The sequence below is a fragment of the Sprattus sprattus genome, assembly GCF_963457725.1.
Source record: "Sprattus sprattus genome assembly, chromosome: 2".
NCBI classification, from domain to species: Eukaryota; Metazoa; Chordata; class Actinopteri; order Clupeiformes; family Clupeidae; genus Sprattus; species Sprattus sprattus.
The window spans coordinates 46039674-46066858 of record NC_137921.1 but is presented as its reverse complement, the minus strand read 5'-3'; the positions used below and the strand labels follow the sequence as shown (position 1 = coordinate 46066858).

The 27185-nt window shown below is 46.9% G+C and overlaps 1 protein-coding gene across 1 annotated transcript in view; it reads right to left on the bottom strand.

Moving 5' to 3' along the window:
- The window catches only part of tgfbr3 (transforming growth factor, beta receptor III), a 92529-nt gene that overhangs the window by 51391 nt on the left and 13953 nt on the right, over window positions 1-27185 (bottom strand). Inside the window, exon 3 of the mRNA XM_080857764.1 lies at window positions 9794-9984. Coding sequence (XP_080713890.1) covers window positions 9794-9984 — 191 coding nt within the window. The remainder of the gene's footprint in view (window positions 1-9793; window positions 9985-27185) is intronic.

The window sequence follows — 27185 nt, the reverse complement described above, 5'->3', positions numbered from 1 at the left end:
GTCTTTAGATGTCATTTGAGTCTGAAAGTCCATTTGTTATTAATACTAGCCCTGTTATAACTGTCCCCTACTCTTTTTTTGTCATGCTCACCTTATCCCTCGCTCTTTCCCCGTTCTTAATCTGTCTTTCCCATTCCCTCACACCTCTTCACAAGGGTTACATTAAAGTTGTGAGAGGTGCCCCTAATCTTGTGCCAGTGTGCCACTACAGTAACACTACCCTTATCCGCTGGTGGTTACTCTTACACCCTGCAGCTTCTCTCTCTCTCCCTCCTTCTCTCTCTCTCTCTCTCCCTCCCTCTCTGTCTCTCTCTCCCTCTATGTCTCTTTCACTCTCTTATACTTTAAAGCCCTTATCAAGGCTCTATTGAGGGTGAATGGCTGCTTTGTTTCTCTGTTCTGGCTCCGGCCTCTCCGGTCTCTTCTAACTAAATCCCCTACATGGAGGCGGAGGGGATGGTGAGTGGGGAGGGGTTGGGGGTTGGGGCGGGTGAGGTGGGTCTGGCACTTTGATCCTGGTCTCCCTCTCACTCCGTTCACCAATGAGGTCACCGCTGTTCAGTACATGGGATCGAGAGCATTAACCTGGAACAAAAGGATTAGCGTGTGCAAACGAGCCGGGGTGTCAGGAACAGCGGGTCATGGGCTCCGGAGAGCGGCCCGAGAGAACGAGACGGAGAGGGGATCAGGAATACACTCCCAGTCAGCCTGCTACAGTGTGTGAAGGCAGTGCTGCTCAGTGCTAATGGAAGGAACAGGTCAGGGGTGTATGCATGTGTGTGTGTGTGTGTGACAGAGAGAGAGAGAGAGAGAGAGAGAGAGAGAAAGTCAAGTCTCTTTGAGGTTGAGCTTTAAAGGGCCCTCAGATGGACAGTGTCTGAAGCTGCGACCAAAAGGGATCTGGAGCCGTCAGAACTTTCCCCTAATATGTACACAGCTCTCTCCCTGTCTCCCTCTCTCTTTCTCCCTCTCTCTTTCTTTCTGGCCCTCTCTATTTTTCTCTCATCCTTCACCTCCCTCCTCACTGAATCACTTTAAAAAGAAGCTATGGCCATCTTCTGCCCTTGAAGTCTCAGACTGCTGTATCTATTCATCAATAAATAAAGATGTCAGTTTCACAAGTGCAACCCTCTCGTAAAAATGTTTTTAGTTTTTTTTATTAACCTTCCTCTCTCTCTCACACACACACACACACACACACACACTCGTACTCATGCACACTCTCTGCCTCTTTCAGCTGAGTAAATTTGCCATCTAATTTGCCACCATCATGTAGAAATTGTTCACACTGGTGCTTTGCTTCCAGAGCGGTGCCAGCTGGTTTGTGATTTGTCAGCGTGAATGACCACGGCATCACAGGGGAGAGGGCCGCCACCAACCTGACCCATGTGTGCCATCAGTGCCAAAGGTGTTGCCTTACACTTAATTACCCAATTTAGCCACGGAGATTGGCCAGGGGCCAGCAGCCACAGGGTGCATGAGGTGTGTGTGTGCAGCTGTGCATTTCTCTTCTCTCTCTCTCTCTCTCTCTCTCTTTCACTCTCTCTGTCACTCTCTCGCTGTCTGCTTTCTCTTTAACACAGAGCAGTGCCCACTCAGTCCAATGGTGCAGGAAGGCATTCATTTCTCTGAGGGTTGCAGAGGGGAAGTGGAGGGCTGGAGAGGGTGGGGTGGGGGTGGGGGTGGGGGTTAGAGGGAGACCTGCAGGGGTCTGCCGCTGCTCTCTGGGGTTTCACACAGGGATGTTAGTTTAGTGCGGATGTAGAGTAGGTCTGATACCCTGCAGCTGCTCTGCACTGAAGAGGTGTGATTACAGTATACTGTACACTGTGCTTGTGTGTGTGTGTGTGTGAGAGTGTGGGTGTGTGTGTGTGTGTGTGTGTGTGTGTGTGTGTGTGTGTGTGTGTGTTTGTGTGTGTGTGTGTATGTGGGTATATGTGTGTGCGTGCGTGCATGCATGCGTGCGTGCGTGCGTGCGTGCGTGCGTGCGTGCGTGCGTGCGTGCGTGCGTGCGTGCGTGCGTGCGTGCGTGCGTGCGTGTGTGTCTGTGAACATGTGGGTGGTTGGGGAGGCAGGTGTGATTTTGTGCATGTGTGTGTATGTGTGTGTGTGAATGTGTGGGTGAGCATTTTCATTTGCTTGTATGCAATGATGAACTTCTGTACTATATGGGTGAACATGTGTGAGAGTTTCTGTTTGTTCTATAATGCAATGCAATTTAACTGTTACTTGTGATCTGACACATATTCTATCATGGCCATAAATAACAGCAAGACCTTTAAAGACAGACAGAGTGACTAGGGCCTATCCCCCCCAAGAAATGCCTAGATGATGTTGCCAAGGCCCTGAATGTCCTGTTTGACTTCCTGCTTCCTGTCCTCTCTGCAATAAACACGTCCCTGATGTCACGGCAATGAGAGGCATGTCCCTGTGTTTGGCAATTACCTCAGGAATATGAAGGAATAACAAAGGAGCTGCCATTTTATAACATCCTGTTTTACCAAGAAAACAGGGGGGGGGGCAACTATTTTCTTGCTGGGCCTTTTCTGTAGAAAAGCCAGAACTCTGGACAAGCCACTGAGCAAAAATGCTATAATCGACAACGATCCAGAACATGCGGAGGAATATGAAAATGGCATACAATTGCTCTTCCCCAATGTAGTAAAGTTAGAATAGCCATGCCGTTATTCACTATCAGAAATGTCACAATAATGACAAACAATTCTTCAGTTCTGTTTGACGGCAGTATAAATTCTAAACAGTTCCATTACACATACAACGATGTGGTGAGATCGAGCAAGCTGATACTCCGCACCAAGGTGACTAGGAACTCAGTGGACGTTGTGTTTGAGGTTGCGGTTGGAATTCTACTTGAAGGGAAAAGGAGGGGGGTCGGGGGGTCGGGGGGGGTGGGGGGTCATGGGTTTGGTGTGTAAACTGACTCTGCGGACACAGTACATAGCAGGGTCTGGGGAGGGGAAAAAAAGATGAAGAAGGGAAAAAAACACGTTCCCCACGAGCCTTGCTCGTCAACAGAGAGCGTTTGAGCCGGTCCAGTGATGACCACAGACCCCAGCTTGTGCTGCTGTCAGCCCTTCGCTAAACACCAAAACAGGCGGACTGTTCTGTGGCCGGGACACTGCTTCCTCTTCATGTTCCCCCCTCCCTGCCCCCTCCCTCGTCTTCTCCACTGCTGTCCTCCTGTACCCTGGACTCAGCAAGGTTGTGTTCAAACGCACAAACACACACACACACACACACACACACACACACAAATGCACACGCACACACATACACAACACACAGCTGAAGAAGCGCAGTGACCCCCCAATGAAATTCAATGAAAGCATGGAAGACAAAAACAATGAAATATGCCTGCTCCCTTGTTCGACCCTGTTGTGTGTCATGCAACGTGGAGGACAGGACAAGCACTAGTTCACAGCCCCTCCCTGCACGAGTACGGGACATGAACCTGCACCAAGACCCTACACTATAACACACTACGCCAATACATTTCCCTAACATAAGCAAACACATGATCCACAAGAGAAAATATGCAGAAAATATGTGAGTCATGGTTTAAGTGAAGCATCGAGGGCTGCCGCAAGTCATGCATTAAATGAACTTTAAAAGGCAGGAACTTGAAGGGGGGTGGGAGTCCCCCTCCTGGATCCACTCCGCAGTTGGGCAGACCAAGTAAATATTTGACTAAGTGGTCGCAGATAATGTATGCAATGCATGAATAATGCACATTCACTCAGCACGCTCCAATAAAAGCAAAGATTAGCAGACAGCACTTGAGCTCAGTTACTGTGACTTCAGAATCGGTTACTGTGACTTCGGCATCTGTTGCCGTGACACCCTCAGCACATGTTCTGTTCCCTTCACCTCAAGATCTGCCTGACGTTGTCTCCTTGTCAGTGCGTGTGCGGGGAGGATTGCGGAACAAGCTGTTGATGCAGAGGAGAGGAGTAACCCTATAGCCTCCTCAATGTGCCATGACTTGGAGCATTGTGTTTGGGAAGCTGTTGGGGTGGGTGTCATGATCAGGGCTGGTGGGATTGTTTAAGAGGATCTGCTCCATCTGTCGCTGAAGGTCAACGCCTGCTTGGACACATGAAACCCCAGCAAGTCTGGGCCCCTGGATGCCCCCTTCCTCACAAATACACAAACTCATCCAGAGGGTGGGCGGCAAGCTCGAGTAACCCTAACCCCCGGCTGAAGGACATGGAGTGAGAGAGAGAGAGGACGAGACAGACGCACAGATGAGAAAAAAATGGAAAACTAATAAACTGGACATAAGCAAAGTATAATAAGTAATACAAGTACATACATTAAATGAAAATAAAATAAATATAAATGTACAAAAAAATATATATTTAAAAGTTATCAAGTTATATTGAAATAGACAGAAATGACAGAGGGAACAAGAAACAAGAGCAGAAAACAATAGTAATCAATACTGAGGCCTGGCAAGAACAAAGAGACAGCACACAGACAGACAGATGGGTGATGGAGGACAGGCTGTAGACAGGTAGACAGACAGATTGTCAGATGGGTGATTGAGGACAGGCTGTAGACAGGTAGACAGACAGATTGTCAGATGGGTGATTGAGGACAGGCTGTAGACAGGTAGACAGACAGGCAGACAGACAGACAGGCAGACAGATGGGTGATGGGGGACAGGCTATGAAGGCCCTGTATCTTGGGCCCACCTTAGGTGGTAAGTCAGGGCCGCGTCCTCGCTGTGCTTATCTCCTCCCAGTCTACTGACGTCAGACACTTCGCCCGGGAGGGAATATGGCCTTCTACTCATGACCCACACAGCTAACCCTCTACCAGGATACCTCCTCAGTCCTGCACATGAGTGGGTCTGTGTGTGCGCGTGATGTTCAATGAGGGAAATTCGATGTATGTCTATTCTACTCTCCTGTCAAAGAATTTACAGACAACACTGGTGTAATCATTGCCTTTTGTGTGCAGGTGTGTGTGTAGGTTTGTGAGTGTGTGTGTGTGTTTGTAGGCAGATGGGGGAAGGGGGAGGAGTGGTGGTTAAGAAATCAGATATCACAGATCTTAGTGATATCTGGGCCATGTTTTCATGAACCAAGACAGAGTGAGTGTTGATGTACATGATGTCTGTCGGAGGGTAGGTGGGGAGGAGGTGTGGCGATGCAGAATGTTCTGTTCCATTTCGTCTTGTAATCCCCGCACTTGTTCATTAGAGCGTCTGAGCTTGCCAACAGGGTCTACATGTGCTGAGCAAACAGCGAGGCGCAGAGAAACGGAGAACCTCTGGAAACGAGCCAAGGTAAAGAGACGAGGGGGTCGGGGTGGGGGAGTTGAATGTGTATGTGCATGTACAACCATGAGTGATAGGGCATAAGTCGGAACGAAGGCTCAAGGGGCGGACGCACGCCCTCTGGAACTCCAAAGGCCTCAAGTCTCCCAGCCCATCCTCACTTAACTTAATATCAGATCAGGTCAGAGACTGGAGCCCCTCCACCACCACCATCTTCAACTTCCACATACTTTTCCCACACTTTTCCCATCTTCTGATTACATCACACAACCATTCCCTGAGCACAGACATGACACACAATGAGAAACACAAAAGTTGGCCTCAACGTGATAAAAACCAAAATAACAAAAACTGTATTACTCTGGAGAACTTCTCAACGGTAACCCCCCCCTTCAGCTTCGCGCCAACAATAAAATGACCCACCCTCTCGTAAGTCATGTCAGGAGATGACGGCCATCCTTCAGGGCCTCTTTGGAAGCATGTTCTGAGTGTTTTCATTGCCTCCCAAGCTGAATGGACTGACTGTAATTGCTGTCATTATTTGAAAAGGTAACACCCAATCTTGCGTGCGCTGTGTCTCGGTAGAGATAGTGAAGAATTTGGTGTTGAGATGAGGAAACTGCAAAGTCTAGTTCCTTCACTTCAGGGAAATGCTCTGTGAGTGGTTTGGCAAGGGGCCTTTCCTTCAGTCCAAGCCTGTAGATTTGGACAGATTCTGACCCATCTCTCTATTGTGCACTGCCGTCGAACTGCAAAGCACCCTCTTCCCCTTTCCAAATCTCCCTTCCCAATCGCAGGCACACAAATTATTGTGCAGAATATTTCAAAGTCTCACAAATACCTGGGGCTTGGAATGCGGCTGGGGGGACAATCTTATCTGTCTGTAGACAAAACTTGCCTCATTTAGGGTACTTTGTTGGAGCCTCCGTCCCACTTACGCATATAATCTGACTCGACACAAACCTCCGCCTCACTCCTCTCTCTGATCCCAACTGCCTTTTCCTAAGTGGTATCTTGATTGACTACAATGACGGAAAATGAAGCACACACACACACACACACAGACACACACACACACACACACACACACACACACACAGACACACACAACACATGATTCCAATTTACGTAATGACAGGTGAGGCCTTGTGCAAGCGCATGTCAGTGCAACGTGACAATGGCCTGGGAATACATACAATAAATCTATCTTTCTTGCATTTCTCTCTCTCTTTTTTCTAAGAGACATTTTTTTTTCTTCCTCACAAAGAAACTCTGACTGCTCACTCCTCTAGCAATGAACCCCACGGCTTCTAAAGTGCTTGACAGCTTAGTCATGTCCCAATCATCCACGCGTCAGTCCACACAAAAGCTCTTTCAGCTGCATGGGAGAGCGGGACAGCAATAGGACACCAGAACCCCATCAATGTTTGATTTCCTGCTTGACGTCCAAGGTCTGGAGGACAGGTCCCCTACCCAGCTGCCACTCACTGAACCCCTGGCAGACTGTTATTCCAGCGCTTACTTAATAAGGCTCAGTTGATACCCACAGTAACTACCTAATTTTGTATGGGGCAAAATGGAGGTCAATTAATCCAGCATGAAAACTACAGGTTTTGCAGACCTTTAATGGTACGTCACTACTGTTTAGTATTTTTTTGCTACTGATGTGTTGAGCATTTAAAGAAAAAACTGTGCCCTCAGTCAACACTCAACTTTGAATCACAGAAGAAACTCAACCGTCACAGCAAAACAAACACCAACAGATTCACCTTGCCAACCCAATAAAAGTAAATGACATTTTGGCACAGATGGGTGCTCTGTTTTTACTGCAGAGTGTTAGAGTTTATGCGGCAGGCCCGGGCATGATGTTTCTCACACTCGAATACAGGTTGTTGGGGGGTTTTATGACAGACTGTCCCAGGACACAGCAAAGCCCTGAGGAGGCGTAACTGTGAGAAGGCGCTTGTCCAGCTCATGATTCACGGCTCAAGAAACTCAAACCAGGGGATCCCCCTCCACTCTATAGCTCTGGTGTCAGACCCCCAGAGGGAGGGATGGACATGGCACCTCATAACAATACCTGTACACCCAACCACCCTGACATGAAACCTCTGAGCGAAAAAATTACTCAAAGATTATCAGAGACTGAGAATCCTGCCAAGTGAACACAGTTCTCAGCTGGCAATCAGCGGCAGGATTTATTTTTTGAAGTGCTGATTATTGAAAGCTGGGAATAATAAAATAATCACTGAGCCGTGGATAACTATTGTGCGACTTCTCCTCTGTTCTATCTCCGGGCTTTGTATTTATTAAATATTTTAATTTTTGTTTGCAGATGTCTGCGTATCTCTCCTGCTCCTTCTGTCATGATAACAGGCAGACACAAAAGAATCTGATGACAGTCTTTGTTCTCTCTTTATCTTTTTTCGCTCTTTTTTTTGCATTTCTGATCTGAGGTTGGGGGGGGGGGAGGGGTAAGGGATGGGTGGACATAAAAAAGTGGGGAAGCAGGGAGGGGGGATAGCAGCCCGTTGTTTACCGCCCGGAATCAACTAGCAGATAACATTCTGCCCCCCGCTTTTTGTCTCACGGTGCGCAGCCCTCAACAACAATCTGATCGTCCGCGGATGTTTACAATCCTTCGCTGCCTTGCCCTTTCTTCTGCTTCCTGTCGCAGGCCCCAAGTTGAAGGAACAGTAGCCATTTTGGAGCAGGCCAGCAGTACAATAAAGTGGGCTGATAATACAAATAAGATGTGTCTAGAAGCTGCCACTGGAGCGGTAAAGGGAGGTGTTGGGGAGCTCTAGTGTGCGACAAGAGGCAGCAGTGTGTGTCCTGAATCTGCCAACACCGAACCCCCCTGATGCAGAAAGCACACTATGGACCCAGGCGAGGAGAAAGAAGACTTCATTGTCTCCTCTTGTCCAGGGGGACAGATAGTCTGTCTGAGTGGCACTTAGTGTCTGACATCCATGCACCACAATGGAAACACCAGTCTCCCTGATACACATGGCTGATAGACCTGAACAATTGCTTCCATTTATCCAGCGTGTGTCAGCCCAATCACCCTCTCATTCATTTTTTTCGTTCTCTTCCTAACTGTCTCTCAATTCTTTCTGGCTTACTCTCACCATACCAATGGACCCCCTCGGCTTCGGGGCCCCACTTTTGTTATTCTTGGACTGTGCCCCGCATAAAGATCGACAGGCTTTGTTTTCTCTTCATCTTCTACCTTTTTTGCTCTATTCTTGCCTCTGGGTATTACTACTCAGGACCTCTAAACATTGAAAGCGAGAGGGGGTCACATTTGGACAGCTCTTGCATGCTGGCGTGAGCAAGTGTGTTTGAAAGTATCCGTGCACACACAATGTGTTTGTGTGAGTGAGTCTGTCTGAGTTTTTGTCAAAGTTAGCACTTGTGTGTCTACATTTATGTGAAAATGTATGTGTGTGCATGCCTGTGTATGTGTGTGTATGTGTGTGTGTGTGTGTGTGTGTGTGTGTCTGTGTGTGTACGTGTGTGTGTGTGTTTGTATGTGTTTGTGTGTGTGTGTGCGTGTGTGTGTGTGTGTGTGTGTGTGTGTGTGTGTGTGTGTGTGTGTGTGTGTGTTTGTGTGCATGCCTGTGTGTGTGTGCATGCCTGTGTGTGTGTGTGTGTGTGTGTGTGGGTCTGTGTCTCTGCATTCAGTTTCAGAAGGGAGCTCGCCCCGTTTCCAGACTTGCTGAAAGATGATAAACTAAACAAGAAAATTACGCCGCTCTCCGGGAGGAACCCGCAAAAAAAGGAAAAACGCAGAAAACACCCCAGTCAGCAGAACTGAACCAGCGGCCAGGGCCAGAGGAGCCTTCCAGCAATTACAGAATCAATTATCTCAACGCTGCTGTCGAGCGCACACCCCCGCTGAGCCTCCCACCTAAGATGGCGGCGTGCCACGGACACAATCCACATCAGCCTCAGGGCCGCCACAGAGGGGAGCAGAGTGGCTTATTAACTGACTCAGTTTAGGAAGCCAGGGCATGAGGTTGTGAAGTTGGGCAATTTTTTTGAGGAATCAAGGTTTTATTTCTGGACTGGTATTTTGTCTTTAAAAGGCAGCAAGAAACAAGCCATGAAACTATCAGTCCACAGAATGAGCGCTGGCCACCTTCCTCTTGTGTGTGTGCAGGTGTAGGAAATACCACAGGCCTTGCCTCCTGTGTTACAGGTGTATTGTGTGCAGCATTCACCGTTACTTCAAATGTATGGACTATAAGATGGGGGAGATAACTGAGTCATATCTGTCATGTTATATCTGTCATGTTAGGTCTGTCTTGTACCATCTCTTTAGGAGCTACAAATTATTCATGCTGCATTTCATAGTATACTGTATGATGCACACAATCCTGTGCAGGAGTTTTAACTGAATTTCCTGATACTGAGGCCCAAAGTGTCTTTTGCTCCGTACAGGTGAGAGGCCTCTGTGGTTTCTGTGGCCTCAGTGACTTTGCTTACCTCGGCAGGCTTCTCCCCGGGCACGTTGGATCCTCCGCTATTCCTCAGGTTAATGATGTGGACCTCCTGGGGCAGGGAGGTGGTGCCCCGGCTGGCACAGCCTGACAGCGCCGTGAAGCTCTTCAGCTGGGCCTGCACTGGGTGCCCCGATCCCACCGGGAGCAGCTCACACGGGCTCCGTGACAGAGGACCTGAAGAGAGGAAGGGGGACAACACGAGACATCAGTTGCAGGAGAGATTCAAAACTGTTTATCTCGGATGGAAAAGGGATGGGAAGGGGAAAACATCACAGAAACTAATTGTGGGGTGCTTTTGCAGACAATAACCTCACATGGGAGACAATAACTCTATAATTTTTAATATTACATTATCATTTTATTTTTAACACTATGCATTTCCTACATTCATCACATTACAGCAGTACATTTACAGAATGTTTCTTCTTTTATAACTTTATCTTTTCCAAAGTTTTACTTTTACCAAAATGCTCATATCTTATGCTTATAACAGTCTTTGAGACAGAACATTTGTCTTTTAAGTGCTAGCAGATGTCGTAGCAGGCACTGTCAATATGTGGTATATGTAGGCCCCTCTTTGTTTACATTATCAATCATATAAGGAAGAAAAAGCAAAAGAAAACAGAGAATAACACTAAGACGAACCCAGCTCAAAAAGGGGACATATCTGCCTTTCTGACCTCTGACAGTAACAGTGGGGAGATGCCCTCGCTCTGAACTCTGGAAATCCAAGTGTGTCTTTCTCAGCACCAGAGTTTGAGCTGCAGTAACCCGGTATGTCAGCTTGCCAAGACCCTTATCGCAGGAATTTTACACAGGCATAAAATTGGGCAGCTATTCAAAGCAGACCCCTGTGAAGTCATCTTCCAGCTAGCAAATAACCCAAGACCCCGGGCTAAAAGCAATCCCTACAGTTATCAGGGGGGCCTAGATAAGATAATAGCCCTGGAAACAACACCATGCTTACACAAACACTGAGGAGGCTTTCCCCTTATCCTGCAACTCCCCTCTAATTAATAGATAAGGTGCTAGATTTATGGAAGTGAAAACTATTAGGCAAGTCAAAATAAAAAAGCCAAATAAATCAAATGTACACCTTGAGGCCGCCAGTACAAGGCTAACGTCCAACACACACATAACATGCACACATTAGCTACAATATGTCACCTTAAGCTCATATGTGTCAAGCTCCAGATGTCCAAAGTCTTATTTTCTAACATCACCTCCCCTATGTAGCTCTCTCCTAACATGGGCAACTTTGTTGCCCTCTTCCTTTAAGTGGCTGAGAAAAGAGGTCCAAGTTGTTTTAAATGGATGCCCTGCACATAAGCAAGAGCTACTAACCACCACTTGCTTCTAAGATCATCTCCTCAGATTCTCCTCGAACCGTACTGCCATCTTTCATGCCAACATGCAGCAGGGTTTCGAAACGTCACAGTTTTACTGAACGGATAGGCAGATGACCCAAGGAGCAATTTGCTGATTGTGATAAAAACATGTAATGGATTAGAATTGCAGACCCCAGCTTTAAGTGACCCATTTGAAATAGCTGAAGGCTACGTTCTGCAGCTTCCTGATGAAGTTGTTATTCTAACATGATCTGAACATGTGGCTCAGAGATGGTGTGGTGTTGCTGGGGCCGCGTGCCGCTGAACTGTGACTAACCCTCCCACACCTCAGTAGTAACGAGCAGCACTGCTGTCAATCACAGCGGCTCCTTTGCAGCAGCTACTGAGTCTCAGGACGAGGTTTCAGTTTCTGCCTCGGGGACACAGGCCGCACTCAGGAGGAAATCTGAATGCACATGCACACACACACACACACACACACACACACGCACACACACGCAAACACACACACACACACACACACACACACACATACACACACCAAGCGTACGCTTGCATAATTTGCACTGAAAGGCATATACTCTCTTTGGCTGTCATTCCCCTCATACATACACACTTCTTTCTGTTCTTTACTGTTCTTCCCTCACTGTAAACCTGAACAAGTTCAAAGAACTCCAAACTTTTGATGTTACCGATTAAGACATTTTGAGTACATATATTATTTACTTTAAGTAAACTTAACTCAAAAATGATACATCGGCTATTCTGATTTTTTGTGTTAGCATTTTCATAATTTTTGAGTTCTCTGAACTCATATTATTCCAAAATCGTAAAGGTTTTAGCCTCGTCAGATATATGTGTTTCTCTGGGTCTTTCTCAAACTAGTTATTACGCCCTTACAAGTTTTTGAAAGGGTATCTTCCTTACGTTCCAACTTCTTGCGCAAGCTCTTACTGTAGAGAGAACTGTCATTGGTCGACAGCCTTCCCAGTGTTGCCACTGTATTTACATTTACATCTGTGATTTAGCAGACAAGGAATTTTGCATTCATAGATCATGAGCAGTTTAGGGGTTCACACTTGGTAAGGAGGAGTGGGGAATCGAACTAGCAACCTTCCAACCCCTCGATTACTAAACGACTCCTCTACCTTAAGTATGCTGTGTCCGTCTCTCATCGCAAGAGCTTTGCAATGGTGTTCTCAACGACGTTGATGACGTCAGATACTAACATTTTTTGAGTTATCAGGCAATGTTAACTCAAACAAATACATTCCTATACAATTAAAACGTCTGCACTTGCTCAGAAAACTAATACATTTTAAGTTGGGTCAACTAAATACCAGGTTTTAAGTACTGAATACATAATGTTAATGAGTTAGTAGAACTGTCTGGGTTTACAGTGCTGTTTCTCTCTTCAGCTGTCTGTGTTCTCCTCTTTCCTTGCTCCCTCCATCTTTTACCTTCTTGCCTCATCCCTTCTCTGTTCATCTTCTGTCTCTCCCCTGAACTCTTCCTCACCTCCACCTCCACTCTCACTCACTCCCCCTTTTTCTCCCTCTCTGTTTACTTCTGGCATCCCTCTCTAAAGTAAGTAAAAGGGACAGGGGGCAGTTCAGGCTCTTTACCCACCCAGCGGGGTCCCCCTGACAGACCTGAGGGCTTAACAGCAGCATGAGGCGGGACAGACGGAGAGACTCACGCTCACGTCTGTGTTTTGTCTGCTGGACTGAAAAAGCACAGTTAGGTCCCAGCAAAGAGTCGCTGCTCACACAAATGAGCTTCCCTCCATCCCTCTCTCTCTTTTTCTCTCTCTCTCTCTCTCTCTCTCTCTCTCTCTTTATGTCTGACTCTCCCTCTATCTGTCTCTCTTTTCCTGAAGTCAACAGCTGTCTGGGCTACCGTACACACAAGAAGAGCTGGAGCGTTGAGCAAAGTTAAAGCAGAGGTAAGAGCTGAGTGATAATTCTTTTCACAGGCCCTACTGTAGCCCCAGCCCCACTCACTCACTCACTCGCGCGCGCGCACGCGCGTGCACACACACACACACACACACACACACACACACACACACACACACACACACACACACACACACACACACACACACACACACACACACACACACACACACACACACACACACACACACACACACACACACACACACACACACACACACACACACACACATACACATTCCTTTGAAGCCACTATCACACATGACCCTGTAGCTCTCCCCTGGACTTCATGCTATTCAAACACTCAGCAAAAATCACTGCTATCTCAGGTAAATACCGCCACTCCCTGCATTGCACTTGTTTGCTTAAGAAGCAAACCGTGCTGCAAAGCCCAGGGTCAGCATGGGGTTTTACTCTCCCTCACGACTGGAGTGGGGACACGAGGGACTCCACTGGACCCTGGGGCTCTGTCAGGTGCCCATGGGTGATGGTGAAGCATTTAAACAGTTTGTTTGTAGATGGATTTTGTGACGTTGTCATTTCTCACTTTGGCAATGTTGTGTGTGAAGTCATGGTAAGGAATCCACTTCAAACTGAATTGAACTAAACTTAATAACTGTAAAGTGAATTGATTTGAGAGAAAAGGAGTGCTCAAGGAAAACCGAGATGTAGAAGGACAGAGCGAGGGATAAAAACCCACCTAACCCAAACAGAGAGAGAGAGAGAGAGAGGGAGAGAGAGAGAGAAATGGAGAGAAAGAGAGAGGGGCCCAAAGGCTTTGCAGCGAGGCGTGCACGACAGGCCTTTTCCATTAGGTGGCGGGGGGGCTCCTGGGAGAGCTTTGCTGCCAAGCGTTCCTGCAGGTCAGGCCTCAGAGGCGCAGCGCTCCGGCCCGTGGGCCCACAATTACCCCCCCACCCCCGACCCCCCCCCCCCGCGCGCCACCCCCGACCCCCACTCACATTTCAAATGCACCGCCGTAAACACGCAAGCGGCCCGCGATAGCCATCACAGCAACATTTGGGAAGCATTAAACGAGAGAGGAGGACAGAGGAGGAGGAGGAGGAGGAGGAGGAGAAGGAGAAAGAGAAAGGGGCAGATAGTAAAGTTGAGTTTCTGTTCTCCCTGACAATGATTTCATTGTCTTTCTTTCTACCTTCACTCTCTCTCTCTCCTCTTTATCCTTTTCTTTATCCTTCACTCATCATCTTTTGCCTGTTCCACTCTCTATCGCTCCAGGAAGTTGAATGGAGCAAGCTATGTGTTTTAATGGTGCATTGATGTGAAAATGTGGACAACTGATTTAATAAAGTAGTGTTAAACCTCCACATCTCTTTCTCTCCATCTACTGCTTGTTACTGAGCACAGCCCTTGTGCAGCACATAACAGTGATAAGATATATATATATTACTATGAGGATGATGAGTGTGGTGAGGACAGACGCAGTCAGGGTTTGATCCTGCTTGTCACTGCTGTGCATGTGCTGCGTGTGATCAGCCTGACAGCACGAGTCACGGCAGAGGCACAGCTCCGTCTGCGGCGATGACAGAAACCCCTCACTGCAACGCTGCTCACTGTATCTGTTTTTACCCTTTTCTGCCGTCTGCCAGGTTGTTTGGAGTGGATATGTTAGTATGTGTGTGTGTGTGTGTGTGTGTGTGTGTGTGTGTGTGTGTGTGTGTGTGTGTGTGTGTGTGTGTGTGTATGTAAGTGTATGTGTGTGTAAGGGTGTGTGCGTGTGTGTGTGTGTTTTATGGGAAGGGGGGTGTTGTTCAATGCCCTGTCTCCTGTGAGTGGGCTAGATATGTCACTGTAAGCTCCAGAGTCCCCCCTACATACTCCTCTGTCTTGGCCCTCTAGGGAGAAGTAAAGATGTTGCTGTTTGAAGTGCTTGATGTTTACGGAGTTGGCCATTTTGAAAGATATAAAGAAGTGACAGAGCAATGATGGTGTGTGTGTGGGGGGAGAGGGCTGACAAAAGCTTAATGGCAAAACCTTGTTGTGGTGCACACACACACACACACACACACACACACACACACACACACACACACACACACACACACACACACACTTGCTACCTCCACCTCTTCCTCCCTTAGGGACAGGGTCCTGTCCAGGCAGTGGTCATCACGCCCTCTTTCTCTCTTACTCCCTCCCTCTCACCCTACCCCCACTGTATCTGAGACCACTCAAACTCACTTTTTCCCCCTGCACCACAAATGGTGGAATAACAAGCACCAGAAATGAGAGAGGGGGAGGTAGTCTGGAAGATTGCCAAAAGATTACAGTGCCGATCGGGCAGCAAATGTTGTTTCTTTCTATTTAAATTACTGGAAAAAGTAAGGTCTACGGACAATAAAGTCCAATAGGGAAGGGAGAGGAAGAGAATACAGAAGATCAGGACAATAATCGAAGGAAGCTGAGCATTTGTTTAACAATCATTCACCCACTGGGAAAAAATGGAATTGGAATTGAAGGCAATAAACAAAGAATGCGTTCCCATGGTGGATAGAGAAATGTTTTTGAAACACTGGGTATCGATGTAAGAGATCCAGCCTGATGCAAAAAAAAAGGCTTGCTGCTTGAGCTGTTGACAGAGACAACACTGGACGCCACGGCTGCATGTCAGCAGAAAACAAAAAAGACCGTTTTTGTTTACCCACAGACAAAAAGGCATGTGATTTAATCAAACCTGACGCCGCACTGAAAGACTTCAAGAAATAGGTTAGGGGAGCTATCTATCAAAATATAAAGTGGGATAGATGCTGTCCCCCATGCCTTCTGACAGGGTCATAAATGAAAGGCGCTTGTGTCGCCGGTTTCCTGAGGAGCCCACTGCGTGCTAAATGAATCCTTCAAGGCGAATAATTGCTTGTTATTAGACACGGCCCATGAGTCGGACGGGATAAATGTATTTCATTTGAGTTTTTTTTTTCATTTTTACTAGCTAGTGAAACAAATGGAATGCTTCTCTGTGGTGAACATCTGCAAAGGCCATTAAATAATGTCTGCGGCGTCTCGAAGGAGAGAGAGGGAGGAGGAAAGTGGAGAGATGGAGAGAGAGAGAGATAAGGAGAAAAAGAGAGAACTGCATCCTTTACTCCTGCTGCAGATTAGGCTCTACTTTTCACTGTGTTGCTCTTCTCACCATCTTTCTCTTTCTCTGTCTCTACCACTAATTCTAAGCCTGCCCTCTGAAACTCCGGCCTAAATCTTCCAAACTCTCCCTCCCCCCACTCTATTTTACTACCCCTGTTTTCTCTGTCTGCCTTCTCTCTTTCAGCAGTTTGGAGCACAGACCTGTTCAGTCTGAAAGCTGCAGGGGCCTCGGAGCTCCAGACCCAGGGCCCGTGCTGCCAGGCCTCCATCAGAGAGAGCCCTGTGAGGGGCTTGTTGTTCGCAGAGGCCTGGCAAACAGACCAGACGGTGTGCTGATCTCTCCTGAGTCTGTCTGCATCTGCTACACACACCTCATCCATCTCCTTCATCACTCTCTAACTCTCTCATACTCCCTTTCTGTGTGTTTCAGTGTGTCCACTCTAATGCTTCTGTCTATCTCTCTCTCTCTATCTCTATCTCTCTCTCTCTCTCTCTCTCTCTCTCTCTCTCTCTCTCTCTCTCTCTCTCTCTCTCTCTCTCTCTCTCTCTCTGTCTGTCCCTCGTTCCAGTACCGGACAGGAGCTTTCAGCTTTCCAGGTCTGCAAACACAGACACCTCTACCTGAGGAGTGGAGTGCCAGTGGAAAAAGTAACCACTGTTTGATAAATCAACATCTTGGAAAACTGGCAGGCATTTGTTTGCTTGCTTGTTTTTGTTTGTTTGCTGGAATTTTTTACACAGTAGACGTCCCCACAGCAGTTAGACATGATACTCTCCTAGGGGCCAGAGCGAGGAGACATGAGGAGGGGACCAGGGACACAGCCATGCAAATGTTTATTAAACATCTATCAAATGTTTATTACGCGCCAGACTGACTCTGGGCCCGCAGGATACTGTGGCGGCCGCATGGGTAAATCCCATGCCAGGCCAGTGACGGCTCCCACAGAATCACCTACTTCCTGTCTCCCTCTGAACCGAGAGAAGGACAGAGACTGAAGGAAAGACTGAAGGAAAGAGGGATGTTTAAAAAGGAAACCAGGGAAGGGGGGATATGGAGATACACAGGGGTGAGAGAGAGATGGAGGTGGAGGTGGACAAGAAGACAGAGAAAAATAGACAAAGAGAAAGAGAGAGGCAGAATGGGAGGGAGAGACACCCCGCAGGGGAAAGAGAGACCAATGATGGGAAGGCAGGTGAGATGGAGAAAAGGAGAGATAGAGAGGGAGAGCGAGGGAGAGCAGCCTGAGCAGTCAGTGGACACAGAGCACACCTGTCTCTGAGCAGACAGCTTGCAGGCCTCATGCTGCAGACTCAACATCAACATTCCATTCTACACACAAGCTCTGTACCGCCAGGACCACAACATCGGGAACACACTCACACACACACACACACACTTACCAATACAGGGGAGAATATAGCCAAAATATGTTCGCTTGAGGGAATTGTTCAAACTTGGAAACATGATATGAAAAAGCTCTGTATGTATTTAACATGTTAATGCCTTCATATGGAGGCATTGGCCATGTGTGTGTGTGTGTGTGTGTAAAAGAAAGAGAGCGAAAGTAAGTGTGTTTGAGAGTGTGTGTGTGTGTGTGTGTGTATGTGTGTGTGTGTGTGTGTGTGTGTGTGTGTGTGTGTGTGTGTGTGTGTGTGTGTGTGTGTGTGTGTGTGTGTGTGTATGTGTGTGTGTGTGTGTGTGTGTGTGTGTGTGTGTGTGTGTGTGTGTGTGTGTGTGAGTGAGTGAAACTGAAGGTTAAGAGAGAGAGTGATAGAGCAAGAGAGAATGAGCAGGTCTGCATGTGTCCATATGCATGCGAGAATGCAATCAAGCATGCGCGGTGGACGTTTTGCATGTGGGAACCAAACAGCAGTACTGAGAAATGTCACCGCACTCACACCACAGCCTGAGAGGAACTACTTTGACTTACAGTAAGACACGCTTACTCTTCAAAGAGAATGAAAATGCGAAGATGACATGCTTGCAGGCATCCATTTCCTGGCTTGAGGTGGAAGTGTGCCTATGTGTGCCACTGCCATGTGGTGTTAGCGCTGGTGCTAACATGCACATATGCGGATTTTGCTGCCCTCCCACATGCTGCTTTGTACCATCGGGGCTAGGCTTCATGCAATGTCTGGCAAGCAGCGTGCAAGCACACGTCACACAAACACACACACCTACACATATAGAGCAAAATATGTTCTTTTTAGTGAATTGTTCAAACTGGGTAACATGATATGAAAAAATTTAAACGAAAAGTGGAACATATGGCCATGCTGGGATATGAATAAAATGTCCAATTAAGCACTTTAAAGAGACTTCCAGACACAGAGAGAGAGAGAGGGAGCCAGAGGGAAGGAGGGAGAGAGAGAGAGAGACATGAGGCAGAATGTACAAAATGTGAAGGAGCTGATAGCAACGCCCACTTGACCTTCGTCTGATTGACACACTAAACTAACTGAATTACCTACCAACAAGCACCTGCACACACAGACACAAAGAGCTCAGCAAGTAAGCGAGAGAGACAGTGAGACAGTCCTTGTGTGTGTGTGAGTGTGTGTGAGAGAGAGAGATAGAGAGACAGAGAGGGAGGGAGGGAGGTAGTAGGCTTTGTTGTGTTATGTTATGTATCTAAGGCAGATTTTTGGGACTGTCAACTGAAAGTCCTTCCCATGCCTAAACCAGCACACACACACACACACACACACACACACACACACACACACACACACACACACACACACACACACACACACACAGAGTGAGTGAGAGAGGCACACACACTCATTTCATCCACAAGGCCCTGTAATCCTGAGTTTGCTTGTATGGCCATGGCTCTTTGGTGAATTATGACTTCCTACACAGAGATTAAATCTGCTCAATATAATAACATGAAGACTGCCGGGGCCTATGACGACTCAAAGCTGTGCTTGTCGGCGTAATTGATTCAGAAGCATGGGTAAAGATTGTTGATTAGGGCCCTTTATTGAATTAAATCTGGTGGTTAGGGGGAGGATGAGGGCCGTTCATGAGGGTAGGAAATGTGCATGAAGTCAAAATAAGGGCACTTAAAGGTTGTGCAAATAACTCCTGATCTGCCCTGTCAGAATACCTTGGGACAAGACCAGCTCGGAGTGACGCAGTAGGCAACTCTGAAAGTCTGGGGTCGTGCCAAAATCTGACCCTCAGGAAGTGATGTCATGGGCTGTGCCAGCTAGGAGCAAATCTGATATTCCCACAAAGCCATTTCCGAAGGGAAACAAACACAGGCCCTGCCACAATTCAGCAGAAAAACTCTCTTGTCCCCCCCCCCCTCTCTCCCTCTCTCTCTCTCTCTCTCTTTCTTGGTTTCTCTCTCCCCTCCTTTCTGTCATGTAAACATCCACACTTACACACCACAATCTGTTGTGTTGTTTCATTTCAAACTCCAAGATCTTGTGAGCCATACCCTACTTGCTGTTTAATCCCGCCATTCTCAAACTATGCAAAGATTGAATATGCCAGCTCTCCACAGCTATGATTGGTGAACCTTCAGGCTCTTCTGGGCTTACGGATGTTTAAGGAGGGGAGGGTCAAGAATGCATCTCTAATGAAGGTAAAGGACACGTAAGTCAGAATTGATTACAGAGCGGAGCCTGGAGAGGCCAGGGGTCTACAGAGGGCTTCACCGGCATGACGGCGATCCCGATCCCCCATAAATCCACAGGAAACACATTTCTCTCTTTCCCATTTTCCTGTATAGGACAGATGGATTTGGAGCAATCCTCCTAACCCGCTGGCTCACTCCCCTTTCCTCAAAATTTCCCAGGGTCCAACCGAGGCCCTCGGATGAGGCGTCTTTTAATGAATACAATATTCTGGAACCTTTTTCTATGTTCTCATGCATTTCTTTCTTTCATTTTTTTTTTTAACTCCGGTCCAACACAGTCACTGGAGAGACTTACTATACCGTAAGTCACTCACCATAGAGAGAGGCAGCCTGCTCATACGTACAAGATGCAGCAAATAAACTTGTTTGCACAGCCACAGCAGGAGTATGATTTGCCGCCCAGTAACTTATAGTTTCACTGGGAGAGGGAGGAACAGGGTCAGCCTTTTTAAAAAGAAGAATGAGGAAGGGAGGAAACAGGAGAGGAAAGTGAATGAAGAGGGAGAGTCACATACAGAGAGATAGGGAGAAGGAGAGAGAAGCACGCAGGGGTTAGGAGGCAATCCGAGAGAGTGAGAAGGAAGTGGGAGAGTGGGAGAAAGCAGGAAGAAGTGGAAAAGGGAGGCAGGGAGGAAAATAGAGAGGGCAGAGGAAGTAGTAAACTACACTCTTCAAAGCGTGAAAAACGGAGAGTCTACAGACGGCAAAGAAGGGCACACGTCCAGCCACTGTCAATCAAACACTTCCGACACGTTTGCACAAACTTAGGCCTACTGCCCTTCAGGGAAACCCCTTTGCTTTTGTTCCAGAGAATCTGCTCACAAAATGTTTAGCCAGCACTGAAGGCAATCCAGTGACTAGATACAGTCCAGCCCGATGCTGTCCTGCCAGCCCCGATTAAGATCAACAATTATCATTCTGTATTTGAGCTTTTACAAGCATAATTAGAGAAATGAATATGTCCCAAGAAATACAAATCCACTCCTTGATCAGATTATGTCATACTGGGGGTATTAAAGAAGCTAGAGGTAGAAGGGGGAGACAGATGAGCTCAGACTGAGTGGCCCTTTGTTCCATCTCCAAGTGCGTTAGCAGGTGTGGAGCAGGAGACGCACATAAATCCAGCTCTTGTGTGAGTCGGCCGGGTCAGGGACAATCGGTGTATTGAAGACAAGCTCAAATAAACGCCCCTGCAGCGTACACAGAAGAGCCATCATCACATCTGGGACATTGATGGGATGGGTGAGGGGAGTGTGTGGGTGTCTGTTGTGTGGGTGTGCGTGTGTGTGGATCTGCTGAGGTAGCTGCACACCTGAATATTCTAAAATATTCACAGATACATATTATAAATATATACATACAAACATACACATTGATGCCCTCTCAACAGGTCAGGAGTGAAGGGGAAAAGACAGAAATAGGTCTTGGAGCTTACACTTCAGAAACACAGGTGGGTGTGAGAGTGTGTGCATGTCTGTGTGTGCATGGGCGTGTCGTTTGTGTCAGTATTAGTCTGTGTATACGTGTCCACATGTTGATGTGTGCCCACGTACCCATGCGTTCCTGAGTAACTCAGACATGAACCATTTACCCAGGCCCTACATCAGGCCCTTCCTTTCTCAATCGGCACCTCATTCACAATTTGCTAAAAGAAACAAACCATGATGGATCAGAGCTTTACATAGCAGGGCTCAGGGTGGGTTTGGTACATTCTGTTCTGGAGCCTACGAGAGATACAGGAATAGTAAACTTTAGTCCAAATGGAGGAGAGTGGACACACTTTACAAGTGGGAGCGTTAAGAGCAACTATATCTGCTTGTGTTAACACACTCACACATGGATGTATATATAGATAGAGAGATAGATAGATACATAGATAGATAGATAGATAGATGGACGGATGGATAGATAGTAATGTGGGATGGATCAGCATATACAGTACATGGAATAAAGGTAGGGTTTTCCTTCTCCTCTTCCCTCTCCTCTTTCCGAAGGGGCCACTACACTGAGACACGAAAAGCACCTGCTAGCTGTTATGATCTGTGAATGATCTGTTGTAAACGGTCGGTCATACTCCAAGAATGGCCTGTGCCTGTGAAATGAATAAGCTTACAAAAGGACGTCAGATTGGTTTAAGAGAAAAGTGGATCTCTCAAAACAATGCAGCCTCGTTAACCTCACTGCAGATTAATGATAACATTCGTCCCTCTTGTTCTCTGCCTTTGAGGTAAAACACGTTGCTGGTTTTTCTAGTGGAACATTCAGGCTGCTTTTGCTCCTGAGTGGTGTGAGCCGAGCCTCGGGGTGAACTTTCACAGCCGTAGTGAGTTATGGGCACAGGGGAACAAGCAAACAGTCCCAGATACGAGGGACCAGAGTGTCTCTCAAGTGGGAGGATGTCTCCCTTGCTGCTCTCTCTCTCTCTCTCTGTCTGTCTGTCTCTTTCTCTCTTTTTCTCTGTCATAAATCATTACTCTTTGAAGTGACAGAGGACAGAAGGACCTCTCTCTGGGGCACAGAGGACCCAGCTGCAGACACTGCACAACACAAACACACACACACACACACACACACACACAGACACACACACACACTCGCACACACACACACACACACACACACACACACACACACACACACACACACACACACACACACACACACACAGAGACACACACGCACACACACACATACACACACACACACATACTCACAAATACACAGGCAGGCAAAATACATCCAAAAAACTACTCCGACTACAAACCTGCCATGCACATGTTCAACTGTACATATGGCCTTCATGTATCTATACTCTACTGCTCCATTTTCTGATACATACAGTATGCATGTACACATTCATATGCACGCACACACAGATACAACAGGTACATCAAAATTACATATCACTGTTGGAACACTAGCCAAACACTAGCCTGTTGATGAAACACCACAATTCCACAATATATAATGCATATGCTGCATACTGTGAAGAGATGTGCAACCACAGTCACACATGCACATAAACCTGTGTCTTTACAGATTTAGTTTAGATTAGCCAAACAACCTGAACTTTCACTTTTACTTCTCAAGCATACACGCTCTCTCTCTCACACACACACGCACACACATGCACAAAGCACTGTCGCATCAGTCAAAATCCTTGAGTGGTATTCCACCCATCAGTCAGCTGCTTCAGCTCTTAAAGGGCACAGTGGGGGAGTGGGTGGGTCAGAGCGCAGGAGTGCCACTCAACCTGTCAGTCACTGTTAATGGCCCACTACACAGCCACCCAGCACTGTTATCCTCAGTGGGCACAACGCAGGGGGTGGGGCTCTCCATGAGGAGGCACCAGAGAAGCACAAAGGACACTATATATGGCGATAACGCTTTACAGAAGTACAGAAGGTAGCACTGCAACTAAAAAACGAAATGAGTCTCACTCACTCACATGCACACACACACACACATACACACAGGCATACACACACACAATAAAGATGCTCAAACATATACACGTACAAAATACAAAACGTGCACAGGTGACAACTTTACCGCATCATTTCTACAGTGGCATAACCTGACATGACTTGATGTGATGCAAGCTAGAGTAGATAAGGCCTGAGGGTTACACACTGGGGAAACCAAACACACTGACACCCATTCATCCTGTGACAGAGCGCATTGCGTCTCTCACGCGGCAGTTTCCCGTGATCGTTTCATGATCGTTGACTAAAATATACGTTCTTTTGGACACAAATAATAAACTATTGATTAGGTGATTAGGTTGTTTGGGTTGCTGAGAGGTTATACTATATGTGGTTAATTGGATGGGTTTTCTGAACTTGGAGATGACCGGGGGATATATGTATTGTCTGTACAACCCAAGGGAAGAAAGACGCGTTGCACGCAAGTTTAGTTTTCAGTAATGGTCATTCATTTATGTGAAACACACATTTTCTGCATTCATTTTGCGTTCTGCTAGGGAAGCCCTCATTGGAGCAGGGGTGTTTGTAGTGTTTTTAAATAATTCTTTAATAAAATGTTTAATGGCATTGTTAATAAGATCACATGAATGTATGTATGTAATGTTTAATGCCATTGTGTTCAGAAGGAGAAAATACCGTGCGTAACAGTTATTTTACGCACATTCAAAGGTTAGGGCCAGTGTTTTAAATATGTGCCGTGCAGCTCTGTTGGGAGAATCATGGCCTATAGCTACGCATGGGCATTGTCCCCATTTCTGTTTTCCTTTGGATTCAGTGTTTTTTTGTTTGTTTGTTTGTTTGTTTTGTCTATGTTAAACCTGCCACACAAACAAGTGGATGTACCATATCCTGCCCATCGTCTCCCTCACTCATCTGAGGGGCAGCAGAAGGGTGGCAGGCATACACAGTGTGTTGGGTGCATAGCTGTCTGTTTATCTGTCTGGGCGCATGGGAGCTCTCCTCTCCCAGGGTCACAGTAGCAACAGACAGGCCGCCCAGGGCCCATAAACAGCTCTGGTTGGAATGGACTACAACCGCAACACAGACGCCACCTGTTTCAGGACGTTCTTTTCCTGATGAGGGAGGGGGGGCTTGATCGTATCACAACACACACCCATACAAATACACACATTAAAATATAAACACACACAAACGAAAACATGTAGCTATGCAGACATTTTCACAAAAACATGTAGGCATGCAGACAAATACTTGCATACTCTCCTGCTCTATCTCTCATCCATCCACACACACAGACACACACACACACACACACACACACACACACACACTGGGAGTTATGTTAACACCTGAATAAACTCAAGCTTTAAATGCTTGCACATAAACACATAGAGGGAGTCTTGTGTCCGAGTAAACAAAGCTATGCTTGTGTGTGTGTGTGTGTGTGTGTGTGTGTGTGTGTGTGTGTGTTCACATATGTATGTTAGTGTGTGTGTGGGTGAATGTGGTTGTGTGTGTGTCAGGCACACATGTGTGCATGCGTCATGTACTCCCGTGTATATACATATGTGGCTGGGTGCATGTGTGTGTATGTAAGCTTTACATGACTAAATGCATGTATTTTCCTGTGAATACAACCGGGAACACTCATCTTAACCAAGACATCAGGTTTCCAATGAGAGCAACACAAAGCTGTGCCTCCTCCCAGGCACTCCACACAAACAAAGAGCCAGAGCAGCACTGGGCCACTTACTCTGGCAGCCACAGGAAACATCACTTCATTCAAACATGTCTGTCATGAGAGGGCCCCTCTTTAGACAGAGAGAGAGAGAGAGAGAGAGAGAGAGAGAGAGAGAGAGAGAGAGAGAAGGGGAGGAGTGGGGGAGTGGGATAGAAAGAGAGAGAGCCCGTTTCCCAGCGGTCGGAAAAAAAGCTTTTTGAAAACATATCAATCATACTGTGGTGTACCTGTTGCAGTGATGGATGGCACAGCCAGAGAGGTGCTGAAGCCTGTTGAGAAGCGGACGTGAAGGACACAATGATAGCCCTTTGATTGCAAGCACATGTGTGTGTGTGTGTGTGTGTGTGTGTGTGTGTGTGTGTGTGTGTGTGTGTGTGTGTGTGTGTGTGTGTGTGTGTGTGTGTGTGTGTGCATGTGCCAGGGTGTGTGTTTATGCATGTGAGCATGATTGTGTATGTTTGTGTGTGAGTTTGTGTGTGTGTGTGTGTGTGTGTCGTGTGTGTGTGTGTGTGTGTATGACTATGCAGGAGTGCATGGGGATACATATGTTTCCAGGCAGCCCCTAAACCCTCCAGCCACAGGAGCAGAGCTCACCCAGGATCACAAACAGAGAGGGCCAATGAGCAAGACCAGGGCACTCTCACTCAGGCAGAACCCCATTGGGGAAGGGTTTCAGCTACATGGCTACAAGCTACAGCTAGACCTTTAACAGGAAGGGGGCAGGGGCTGGAAGGGAAAGAAAAGAAAGTTGGACAGTGAAGAGAGGACGGGGAATAAAAAAGGACAACTTGAAAAATGAGAATGAGAAGGATACAATGTATGCATGAGATGGGCAAGAGTACGCATACATGCTCACACGCATGCACACACACATATACACACATGCTAAAACACATACTTTATATACACAAACAGACCAGGATCGCAACCTGAAGCATGCACTCACACAAATATACACGCATTTCTCACTGTGCCATACATTCATATACAGACTGACAGTGAGTTGAGTCCCCTCCTACACACACATCTGTGTCCTGTGAGGTTTTACAGCAGTCGAGAAAAAGAGGACAGAAAAAAACGGAGGTGGTGGTATGGAAAGGGTAAAGGACAGTCCCTTACACACATGGTTTGTGGTGTGTGTGTGTGTGTGTGTGTGTGTGTGTGTGTGTGTGTGTGTGTGTGTGTGTGTGTGTGTGTGCGTGCGTGCGTGTGTGAGTGTGTTTGTGTGTGTTTGTGTTGGGTGTGTGTGTGTGTGTGTGTGTTGGGTGTGTGTGTGTGCGTGTGTGTTTGAATTGCATGCGGTGCAACAGAGGAGCCAAAGCATTCATTTCTCCATTCAGCCTCCACAGAGGCCCCTGGCAAGTTCTACTGAACCACCGAGCACCACAGGTAGAACACAAATCATTTGTGTGTGTGTGTGTGTGTGTGTGTGTGTGTGAGAGAGAGAGCGAGAGAGAGAGAAACAGATACAGATACACTTGCATATGTGTGTATGATATGCTAAAGTGATATCAGCCCTCTTTTGGCATGACGCTAGAAGTGAGGAGAGCCCTGAAATAGGTTCTAGGAAAAGAAAGTAGTCATATTTTTCCCCAAAAACCTTTCCATCTACTCAGCTGAGATTTATTATGTCATAGAAGACAAGGGGAAAAGAAACAAAGAGGTAGAGAGCAGAGGAATGGAAAAAGAGATCCCGCAAGAAATGGCTGTGTTCATATGTACGTGTCAGTGAGTATGTGTAAGTGTGAATGTATCACACATGTGTAGGTGACTTTGTGCATGCAAATGTGTGTGCGTGTGTGTGTGTGTGGTACGTTCAAGCATGTGTGTATGTATGTGTGTGGGTGTGTTTACAGGAATATGCTGTAGACGTGTGTTTGTGTGTGTGTGTTTGTGTGGGTGGGACCACATACATACACTCCAGCGTTTGTAACTCGTCATGGAAGATAGAACATATGGAGCATATACGCTCGTGGGGTTAGGTTTTCCACCAGTCACACAGTGAGAACAAAATGACACCTCAAATCAGTCAGTTATACATTTGACTGAAACACAACCGATCAAACAACAAATAATTCTTTCTCAATTGAGTTTGCTTTAAGGAACTGAAGAGTTTGTATGTATATCCT